Source organism: Oratosquilla oratoria, chromosome 24 (assembly GCF_046742065.1).
Source record: "Oratosquilla oratoria isolate Oo_2021 chromosome 24, ASM4674206v1, whole genome shotgun sequence".
NCBI lineage: Eukaryota > Metazoa > Arthropoda > Malacostraca > Stomatopoda > Squillidae > Oratosquilla > Oratosquilla oratoria.
Window position 1 is genome coordinate 36158086 of NC_134800.1, and position 12500 is coordinate 36170585.

Sequence of the window (12500 nt, forward strand, 5' to 3'; positions counted from 1 at the left end):
AAGAGAGCTGGAGAGAGAAAGAGATGGAAGGGGGAACAGACAGAAGGAGAAAGAAACAGAGAGAGATGGAGATAGAGGAAGGGAAAGAGAAAGAAAAAGAGAAAGTGAGAGAGGAAAAGGAAGAGAAAGAGAAAGAAAAAGAGAAAGAGAGGAAGAGGGAAACAGAGACAGAGAGAGAAAAAGAAACAGAGAGGAAAATTGATAGAGAGAATGGTTGGGGAAAGGGAGAGAGATGGGGAAAGCGAGAGAGAGAGAGAGAGAGAGAGAGAGAGAGAGAGAGAGAGAGAGAGAGAGAGAGAGAGAGAGAGAGAGAGAGAGAGAGAGAGAGAGAGAGAGGGTAGAGGTGGAGAAAGAGAGAGCGTGTGTGGGGGTGAAAAGAAAAGAGAGAGAGAGAGAGAGAGTAGAGGTGGAGAAAGAGAGAGCGAGTGTGGGGGTGGAAAGAAAAGAGAGAGAGAGAGAGAGAGTAGAGGTGGAGAAAGAAAGAGCGAGAGTAGTGGTGGAAAGAAAAGAGAGAGAGAGAGAGAGAAAGGATGATTTTCAGATTCGATTTGGGCGTTGTCCGGGTTACTGATGACTTGTAAGTTGCCACCGTAGATTTTCCAGCACTACTGTAGGTATGGACCCTCTCATGGATCCTCCATTACTGTGAGCCAGAGCTAACGGAAACCTGAGGTGATCACTGTATGTGACGATACGTGTCACTTAAGAATCACATTTTCCTCTTGGGAGCCGCCGAATGTTCCTCTAGGGAGCGTGGATATCGATGGGTTCCATTCCCCATTGATTAATTAGCTGTCTGTTGGAAATGTTGCCTTTGAAGGATGATTAAGAGATGAATTTCAGTTTAAGATTGGGTCTCTGACTGGTAGATGGCAGCCAGGGACCTCATTTTAATGTATGTATATTTTAAGGGCTTGAAGAAGGCAATTTTTGTGAGTGAGTCCGTCTGCATCTGCAATCTTCTAGCAAGAGAGCTCATTGCTGAAAAAAAATTGTTTTAAGGATGATGGATGAGTTGGAGTGGGTGCAGGGGGTGCCATGGCACCGTGCCAGAAATTCCGGGAACTTTTGGTACAGACAATATCAGACGTTTTCAGAATGACTGGCACCGTTGTCGAGCTTGGAAGCAATTTGTGTGACCCTACCCCTCGATACTTACCACTTGCACAGATACAGTGCCCTCCACAGCCAATTCATCAGTTTCATTTTAACAGCAGACAGGTGATTTCATTCAGCCGAAGAAAACCTTTGGCAGTCATGGTTCCTTGGGTTAGGCCAGTAGATGTTGTTAACTGGAGGAGGAGGGGGGGCGGGAGGGCGGCGCATGTTACGTCTATAGGGGGGGATGCAGAAGTACACGAAAAAAATGGTGGACTGTAGTTCAAAGGCATTTCTATTCTCGTGGACAATCCCGCGCCGCTGTCATACGAGGCATATAGAGATGGAAAACCACTGACAAAAACTAAACCCTGCGTCCCTCACCCCCTGCAGTTCGACCCGGTCTACCGCCCGACGCGCCTCGGCAACTGGGAGGTGGCCCGTCTTTTCCCCGAGCGGCCCCGCCAGCGGAAGGGCCCCACCAGGGTCATCGCCAATGACCGAGGACACCTCCTGCCGGGAGTGCCTCGGTCGAGCAGCAACCCTTGGGGTCCTCTAACGCCACACGTGCATCCAGGTGAGCAGTTGCGACGCGACGCCGCGCTCGGACAGTGTCATGATGGTTTGAGCCCTTTTTTTTTCTATTTGAAGATTTATTTGTTACTCATATATTTATCTATTTGTTTATTTATTGTTTTGTTTTTATTTATTTACCTTTTTTGTAGTGGGGGGTCCATTAATGGTCTTACTGAATTCTATGGCAAATACTGATTTTTTATTCAGCTTGAGTGTTTTTTCCTTTATGTTCTATATATTTTTTCTGGAATTATGTGTGTCCTTCAGTCTCTATATATACCAAATTTACCATTTGCTTTCATTTTCTTCCTCTTGCTCTCTCTCTCTCTCTCTCTCTCTCTCTCTCTCTCTCTCTCTCTCTCTCTCTCTCTCTCTCTCTCTCTCTCTCTCTCTCTCTCTCTCTCTCTCTCTGTCTCTCTCTCTCTCTCTCTCTCTCTCTCTCTCTCTCTCTCTCTCTCTCTCTCTCTCTCTCTCTCTCTCTCTCTCTCTCTCTCTCTCTCTCTCTCTCTCTCTCTCTCTCTCTCTCTCTCTCTCTCTCTCTCTCTCTCTCTCTCTCTCTCTCTCTCTCTCTCTCTCTCTCTCTCTCTCTCTCTCTCTGCGGTCGTCACAGTTATGGATTGGACCTCTGCTGCTTCCGCTAGCAATTGACGGCGCCATTACTCTGTCCCATTTGAGAAGCACATCTTCACATATTTCTTTTTTCTTGAACCTTCTGAACTTCAGCCAATGTGCTCCTTTTCTTTCGTTTCATGTTATAACATTTGAACTGTTTTACTTTGACATATCTGTAAATTAGGAACGTATTTCTTCCAGCGTTGTTAGTTTTTCTCACCTCATGTGCCACTCCTTGTATTCTTAACATTTTTCGAGCCTGGCTCGTGTGTATTTACCTAGTTGTATTTACTTAGTTGTAATATACGGGAGGGGAGCTATGCTCGTGGTGACCTGTCTTTGTATCCCTTCGCATCAAGTTTTATCTTAAAATCTTGTATAGTGTTTGCACATACTGTTTTGTTGTCTAATTTGTTCCATGTGTTTATCGCTCTGTGTGGGAAACTGTTCCTTTTCAAGTTTTTTTCTATAACTATCCCTTTTCAGTTTTTTCCCGTGTCCTCTCGTTTTACCGTTGTCCCACACTAACAAGTCGTTCCTGTCTAAAACTTCCATTCCTTTCATTATTCTGTAGATAGTCAGCAAATCTCCTCTTTCTCTTCTTTGTTCCAGAGTTGGTAAATTCAATTTGGACAGTCTTTGCTCATATGTTAGTTCGGCGAGAGTCGGTGCTAGTTTGGTTGTCGCTCTTTGTAATCTTTCTAGTTTCTTAATATTCTTTTTGGTACTGGGTGTCTTAAGTGATGCTGCGTACTCAAGTTTTGGTCTTATTAGGGTAGTTAGTATTTTCTTTATCATTTCTTCATCCATATAAGCAAATGCCACTTTGATTGACCTCAATAAGTTATAGGTTTCTCCGAATATTTTATTTATATGCTTATCTGGTTTCATGTCCTTTCCAATCATTACTCCAAGATCTTTTTCCGAGTTTGCTTTTTTTTTCTTCCCCAATTCTGTAATCTTTTGATATTCTGTTTTTACTCTTTCCAAATTCCATTATACTGCATTTCTTTATATTAAATTTTACTTCCCACTTTTGAGTCCAATTCCAGATCGTGTCCAGATCTTGTTGCAATGAGTTGCAGTCCTCTTCCGTTTTTACCTTCTTTAGTAATTTTGCATCATCTGCAAAGAAATTCATATAGCACTCCACGCCTTCATTCATGTCATTAATGTATACGGTGAACATGATCGGGGCCAGTACTGATCCTTGCGGGACACCGCTTTTTACTTCTTCCCAGTTGGAGAATTTTTCTCTAATTACAACTCTCATTTTCCTCCCAATCAGGAAGTCTTTCATCCATTCCAATAATTTTCCTCTGATGCCACCTTTTGACTCTATCTTCTTTATTAGTTTCCTATGTGTGTGTGTGTGTGTGTGTGTGTGTGTGTGTGTGTGTGTGTGTGTGTGTGTGTGTGTGTGTGTGTGTGTGTGTGTGTGTGTGTGTGTGTGTGCGTGTGTGTGCATAATTATATGCCTAACTCATGAGCTTTACATACAGGCGACATTATTTGAATTGGTCTATGTCTTGCCTACTACGCAGAGCACCTAAGCAGTGGGGACCGTCAGCGTCAAACAGAAGTGAGAGTAAAGGACTCCTCCGAGGTGGAAAAGGTGAGTGGCGACACAGAGACTTCACTGGATGACGAGAAATATGCGTTCACATGACTGTCCATTTTTTCATGCCTAATCAAATCAGAGTATGTAGCAATGTATGTACAAAAACCCCACGCATGTATAGAAAGAATGATTCAAAACACGTGTATATGTATGTATATATGCATTTAAGATTATTTTTTCTTTACCGCAGAATGACCACCTCTCCGCAGAGGATGATCCCCAGCAGGAGGAAGAAGGGCGCGCCCTGCAGGTGACGGGAGCTTCCCTCCTGAGTGGACGAGGTGCCGCCGAAGAGGGCGAGGACGAGCGGGTGTCGGGACCAAAGATGCCCCAGAAGGATGTCGCCCTGACACCTGCGTCTTCCGGGAGGACCCGAAGTGGCAGCACGGTGACGTCGAGATCCTCCGGTTACGGGTCGTCTCGCTCCTCCTCGTCCTCTTACAAATCGACCTCGTCCTCCACGCTCTCGACAAAGGATAAAAAGCTGCTGAAGGATGCGGCGCATCTGCCTCCGGACACGATCGAGGATGCCCTGCTTTCGCGTCGCCCGGAGGACGACCTGCTGGAGAAGACGGGGTCGCGCGCCCTGGCCATCCGACTAGTGGATCGCCCGGCGCCCACCAACTGCACCAAGTACATGGTGCTCCGGCCGCACACGGCACCGACTCCTTCCCCGTCCCCGAAGCCGCCCCTTCCCCCGGAAAGACCCAAAACAGCCAAGATCGCGAGGAAGATCCCCGAGATTGAGTTTGCGCTCAAATGGGAGCTGAAGGAGGAGGACGTCATCGAAGAGGAGGTCGAGGAGGGCGAAGAAGGAGCACCTCGGCAGTCCAAGTCTCACAGTCGGTCCACCACGAAGGACCTGGCTACCCCCCGATCAGTCGGGTCCACGGACTCGGGCGTGCACGTGCCTCGCGCGGCGTGGGCCGATAAGTCCGAGTCGGAGCAACTGAAAGCCAAACTCGAGAATCTGGAGAGAACTCAGAATGGCGACGGGGTTCCGAGGAGGAGGAGGAGCCCCAAACGACGCAGCCCCGAGTCTGGCTACGGCACGCCCATGTCGGCAGTCTCGAGCCGCACCGCTTCGACGATCACCAAGGGCACCGCCTCCTCCGCTTCCTCCTCTTCGGGGCGGGGGCGTGGAGTGACTGCAGGTGCCCAGAGTAAGGGCGAAGGCGGCGGCAGCAGCAGAAGGATTTCGATTGACTCGCCGAACAACCTGACCCAGAGCGCCCCCAGACTTTGGGCCAAGTCTGGGACCTCCACGCGATCTACCTCGGCGAAGCAGACGCGAGACTCTGATGAACGCAGCCCGAAGGAGAGCGTGCATTCCTCCAGGTAGGTGTTCAAGGCGCGAGTAGGTAGACACCACTGGTGCTCTATCTATTCTGATCCTCCGACGCTCACACCAAAACCGTTTCCAGCTTTTCTCTACCCTATCACCATTAGTAGTCATCCCAGAAGGTTCTTTCTTATCCTTTAGTTGTCAGTATTTCCTGGGTGGCTAATACAAGTTCCCTCAGTGTCCTTATGTTCCTTCAGTTCCTTCACTATTTTCCTTCAGTTTCTTCACCATGTTCCTTCAGTTCCTTCACTCGGTCTGGCTGTTTTTTGGTTGTTTTTGCTGAAGGTCTTATTTTGAAATTCCCAGGCAACACTTGATAATACACCTGTCCTGTCCTAACCTAGCCTAAGATAACAAAACCTAGCCTAACCAAACGTAACCTAACCTAACTAAAGGTATGGCAATCAAAATGACGAAACGTTAGATAACACTAGCGCCTAGCCATGACAGAAATACCAGCTCGGTCTATTTCCGGCCGTCCAGAAGCAGCCAAACCGTATTTCTTTTCAATACTGGGAGCAAATGCAAGACATATAGAAATATATATATATATATATATATACATATATATATATATACATATATATATATATGTATATATATATATATATATATATATATATATGTATATATATACATATATATATATATATATATGTATATATATACATATATACATTTATATATACATATATATACATTTATATATACATGTACATATATATACATATACATATATATATATATATACATTTATATATACATATATGTATATATACATATATATATGTATATATACATATATGTATATATATACATATATATATATGTATATATATTATATATATATATAAATGTATATATAAATATATATATATATATATATATATATACATATATATATATATATATACATATATGTATATATATATATATATACATATATATATACATATATGTATATATATATATATATATATATATATATACATATATATATATACATATATGTATATATATATATTTATATACATATATGTATATATATATATATGTGTGTAATGTATATGTATATATACATATATATATATATATATATATGTATATATATATATGCATATATATATACATATAAATGTATGTATATATATGTAAATGTATATGTTATATATATATATATATATATATATATATATATATATGTATATATATATATATATATATACATATATGTGTATATATATATATATATATGCATATATATACATATATTGATGTATCATTTAACTTTTGTTTTATAGATTTTGTTGCTAAAAGGCATCAAAAACTCAGAAAATACGGCGAAATCGTCGACTCAATTTATTTCATTATACAGTCTGTCTTGTTAAGAAATATACAAATCTTTTACCCATTAAGAACCTCTTATGTCTCGTGTTCTGCTTACTTCACTTTCTCTCCTCTCATAACATCGCCCCTTTCATCCCAGACCTTCTTTTATCAACCTTCTTCGTCCATTGTATCCTCTCAAATATTCCATCTTTCAACCTCACCCTTTCCCCTCCTTCCTCCTCTCCACCTCACGGTCCTTTACAACTCTTTATTCCTAACCTTTGACTTTCCATATAATTTTTCTCTCTCCATACCTCTCCCCTACACACACCTGTACTCATATCTGTTTCCACTCGCACGCCCACTCACACCCACTTCTTCATACCTTATCATCATCCTCACGATCTTAGAGCTCCCGTGTCAGGACCTGGTTCCTTCTGCACACAATCTCGGTCATGACCCGCTCTGTCTTGACACTCTTGCAGTAGTGTTCCTCGGCGAGGCGCGACGCCGACCCGGCAACCCGCGGAGACCAAGGGTCCACCGGCCAAGGACCCTCTGGAGATCATGGAGACGCTGGACTCGGTCTTCCACAGGGTGCCCGTCCGGGACACCGGCTGGGTCACCTCGCGGTCCTCCTTCAAGAGCGGTGGCGGCGGAGGAGGAGGAGGAGGAGGAGGACTGAAGAAGGAGGACCCTCGGGGTGCTCAGCAGACAACCACCGCCACACAGACGGTTGACAACGAACAACCGCAGGTGGATTCGCATCCTGAGGTCAAGGTTAGCAGGCGCTCTGTTCTTTTCATTAGTTTGGAAACACACACACACACACACACACACACACACACACACACACACACACACACACACACACACACACACACACACACACACACACACACACACACACACACGCACACACACACACACACACACACGCACGCACACACACACGCACACACACACACACACACACACACACACACACACACACACACACACACACACACACACACACACACACACACACACACACACACACACACACACACACACACACACACACACACACACACACACACAAGGATCTAATGACAATTATTTCTCATGTTCTCCGCATCTCACCATGGCCCAGATACAGAAGTCCAATCTATAGTGACCCCAATTTCCTTGCAGGTTTGTCCTGACCACCCGAACCACATGAGGTCCCGGAGCTGCGTGGCGTGCGAGATGCGAGCGCTGGAGGACCCGCCAAGAAAGTTCAGGGGACCCTCCGGGTACAAGGCTGCCTTTCGTGCCGGGAAAGTGCACCCCGAGAGCGACAAGAAACCTCCGTAAGTTTACTTGACAGGTAGCGAGGAATGCATAAGGTGGCCCTTTCTTTGTAATTCCTTTTTTCTCATCATGGAATAATGATCTGTCTATCTATTTATCTACCTATATACCAAGTACCACTCCCCCCTTATGTGGGAGATAGCCGGCCATGGCATGCACCCAACCCCACCCAATCCACCACCCATTGTTTACCTTTCATCTTAACTCCTTTTGGATAAAGGGCCCTGTCTTCTGACCACTGGTCGGATCAGACAAGAAACAATGGTCTCAAACTGTCCGGAAATAGATTCGCCAACCGTGTAGTTATTGAATGGAATAAACTTCCTGCACAGGTAGTGCAATGTAGTTCAGCTCGAAGCTTTAAAAATCATTTAGATAAGCACCTAAGCAAGATGCTGTAATGATTATAATTCATTTCATCTGATTTGTTTTTGTTTTGTTATCATTTGTCTGTTTTGCTTTTCATTTATTATTAGTTATATGTCAATTTATTATTATTTACTATTTGCCTGTTTGTTTATTGTTTAACTATACCTATGCATTTATTTATGTATTTTATTTGTTATTTACATTATTATAGTTTTTATTTATTAGTTTATTATTATGATTTTTTTCGCATCCGACCTAGATATGGACCAAAAGGTCTCCTGTCGGCATGCTCCGCCTTTGTAATCCTTTGTAAGCAATGCAGCAAGACACAGCACATCCACACAGGGTCGCTCCGTTTACATGGCGACCTTCTCTCCTTATCCCTACATGCGGAAAATAGAGAAGACGGGGTGAAAGCCCTTGTCAAGATATCGTCCATACATAACACACTTATCCCCTAACTCCACTCTAAACCATTTTGCCCCTCGTCTCCTCGACGTCTTTCCCACATAGGCAGCCATCCTCATATTGCAATTTGCATTTTGTTTTTCTAATCCTATATCTTTCCAGCACTTCCAATATTGGCCACCTATCCATTATTCCAATAAGCTGTCTACACATCCACAAAAGCTAAATCCAATTCTACCCCTTTGCCCATGTCATCAGTGAATGGAATACATATACCACAGGGAAGATAACATACGCTACCATTGGAAGTTTCAAGATTCAGTTAAACCAACATCTAAGCGACGTGATCTCATGCCTCCTGGTTAACGTGTTCATTCATTTGCTTGTTCACTTTCCTCTTTCTTATATGTACTTTTTACATGTTCATTACTCCGCGTCCGGTCTCGCCGTGGACAACGAAGGCTTCCATTTTAATCCATTAGTAAGTGTCTCGCAGGTCAACACTCTTCTTTCTTCCTCGCAGATATCTTCGTCAGAGCGACAAATATCCACCTCGGCTTCAGAAGCGAGTACCCGCCACTGCTCCGCGCCGCTTGTGGGCCATCAACACGCTGAGCGCGCCCTTCTGCAACCGCCCGGGCTACGGACAAGACCAGTACCCGGACCACCTGAGGCTGCGGACAACGTACCACCTGGCGCACGACCGCTGCCGACAGAAAGAACCGAAGTTGCCACACCATCAGCACACTTCGCTCATTAAGAAGCTCTACCTATGAGGGAATGCAGCCTGGCAAGAGCTCGCGTGAGACATTCGAAGCGACTGTCCTTTTTGTAGGCAATTTGGTGACTATAATGCGTCTGTGGGGATTGCTCCCTTGACCAGTGCAGAGCTAGGGTACGTGTATTCATCTTCTGTATCCGTCAAACACTGACATTCGGACACTGCAGTTGCTAGTCACAGAGGTGCAGAGAATATGGAGCGTGGAAAAGGTTACATAGAAAACGCAGGACTCAACGTCCCTCGCGGACACGTCGACTTGACCCTTGTTCTCATAAATCAGGCGCATGCGCAGTGTAACACACAACTAAGTGATTGTTGTCCACAGGAGTGAAAGTCTGTCGGGGCCCTGTACCTCTAGCTTAATTATTTCGGTGCCTCACGGCAACTGCTAATCCATTTACTTTTCAGATGCAAGTTGCCATGACAACCGAAGACGATGACTCTCTCCCTTCGTGGAGAAAAAAGTTAGTCTAGCTTGGTTCAGGTGAACAAAAAAGGATTCAACGACTCACTCGCGAAGCGAAAGAGCGTCGAACGTGCCCGTCCCACATTCTCTTTGTTGCATATCATTTGGTCTTAATACTCTGATGTTATAAATTCATCATAAAATTACCTTCCCACCTCGATGGAAGTACAACTGGGGATACCTGATTCTGACCCATCTTATGCTACACCTTTGCATATATATATATATAAATATATATATATATATAAATATATATATATATATGTATCTATGTATATGTACATATGTATGTATATATATATATATATATGTATATATATATATGTATATGTACATATATATGTATATATATATATATATTACATATGTATATATTATATATATATATTTCTCTCCAGGCCCTTGTTTTTACGTTAGCATAATTTTGTTTATAGAATAAAAGTTCAAAGATAAGAAAAGTACTGTGTATAGAACTATGATAGATATTCAGTAAGTAAATATATATATGCTTAGTTTCGATGCATCATGGGTCAGATTGATAGGTCCTCAAGAGTGCACTGAATCACGGCTCAACACCGAAGACACTGTTCCTGTGGAGCACTATGACGGTCTTATAGAGCGAACACACGGACACAGTGCGATGAGGTTGATGGTGCGGTCGGGGCCAAGGTGGAATGGATGAAGAGACAACTCAGCTGGTGACGACGTGTCGAGGAAACCCTCAAAGTGGCTCCATACACTTTGCGCCTGAAATCAAAGTGGTTAAGATATATCGGAAGACACTTCTTCGGTCGAGCTTTCTTCTTAGTTCCAATCTGGACTGCTTGCCGTGTGTGTGTGGGAATCGATGAGTTTACACCAGGTTACCTGCACTCGGGAACCCAAGAGTAACGTTATTCTTGTGGAGCTGTCGTGGGCATGAGGCAAGAACGGATCCAGACAAGCGTATCACTGTACCAGCCACGTCATTTCCTGTATATTGATTGCCTAGTGCTCGCAAACGAGTGTATCAAGTATCACACACTATTCTGTTTGAACAAGTGTGAATACAGGAAGTTCTGGAAATTCTTGTTCGGTTGTGAACAAAGAAGAACTCGTGTGTTCATTCATTCAAAGGAACTATCAACACACACACACACACACACACACACACACACACACACACACACACACACACACACACACACACACACACACACACACACACACACACACACACACACACACACACACACACACACACACACACACAAACACACACACACATACACACACACACACACACACACACACACACACACACACACACACACACACACACACACACACACACACACACACACACACACACACACACACACACACACACACACACACACACACACACATGCATATAAATATGCATACATACTGGACTTCGCAGAAAATATTCTGATAACTGGGTGATCGGTGTTCCACTGCCCGTAAATAATCTTTACCATTGTGTTCAGTAGTAATATCGATGCAACAGCTCAGCATGACGTTTCTTACTGTTGCAAGATATAATCAACGTTTTATCAACTCTTTATATCTAGTTGAAAAAATGGCCTGTTAAAGTGTTCAATAATATACATTCCCTTGAAAATAATTGTTAATAATAAAAAATTCCTCTCAAAACGAATCTTTACATGAGCAAAAAATTGTCATACAGTTTCTGTGCAGTATTTCTATTTATAGTTGTGCAAAATCACATAAGAACATAATCTTAGAGGACCAAAGAGGCGTGTTGGTAGTCCCCGGGGGACATATCAGTGGAACCACAGCACCGTGATATAACTCAATCTCCAGGACTTCCGTCTCCAGGACTTGCAAGGATGCTATGCACGCCAAATACGTGGGTTAGTGATCACTGACGGGGTTGGGTGGCCATTCACTCAGAGTTCATCTACTCCTTTGATGGTATTCTTTTTCCTGCATCTGGATGTCCAACACACCCTCATCAGTGGAGGAACCAGTTTAGTCGCCGACAACCCGACCATGCTGCAGGTAGTACTGGGTTACATGTTGCCAGTACAAAGTTAGACGAGTCTAATAAAATCTAGAAAAAATCTTTTGAAGCAGCCATCATCCAGGGATCCAATATGATGGAACAAAACAGTGGAATGGTCAACATTTCACACCACCTGATTCCTTTGCTTCCAATTGTAAAATAAGTCCTGGAAACCTGTCCCTCGTTGCCCTCCTCACCTTATGTCCTCACGCATGTATTTGTCGATCAACAACGGGCAATTGTCCACTCACCTTATTTCTTCCACTTACACATTTCTCCATCGGCGTTGAACAAATGTCCTCCTGCACATGGAGAATTCAATTGCTCCCCATCCTCCTCAACCGACCCTAGGTTCCAATGAACCTTCTCCCACTCCCTCCACCCGCGTCCTCTGTTTATTCTCAGAGATTTGTGTACCACCACCACCACCACCACTACTTGATTGACTCTAAGTGAAACGTCGCACCAATAAAAGCCCCGTCTCCACTTGGTGCTTCTTTTGATATATATATACATACATATATATATATA

The 12500-nt window shown here is 43.6% G+C and overlaps 1 protein-coding gene across 1 annotated transcript in view; it reads left to right on the plus strand.

Annotated features, from left to right (window-relative positions):
- The window catches only part of LOC143038325 (uncharacterized), a 23997-nt gene extending 13871 nt beyond the window's left edge, over positions 1-10126 (plus strand). The window contains exons 2-7 of the mRNA XM_076207351.1: positions 1492-1720; positions 3831-3901; positions 4098-5245; positions 7067-7361; positions 7758-7915; positions 9217-10126. Of these exons, the coding sequence (XP_076063466.1) occupies positions 1492-1720; positions 3831-3901; positions 4098-5245; positions 7067-7361; positions 7758-7915; positions 9217-9469 (2154 nt within the window). The 3' untranslated portion in view covers positions 9470-10126. The remainder of the gene's footprint in view (positions 1-1491; positions 1721-3830; positions 3902-4097; positions 5246-7066; positions 7362-7757; positions 7916-9216) is intronic.
- The last annotated feature ends 2374 nt before the right edge of the window (positions 10127-12500 follow it).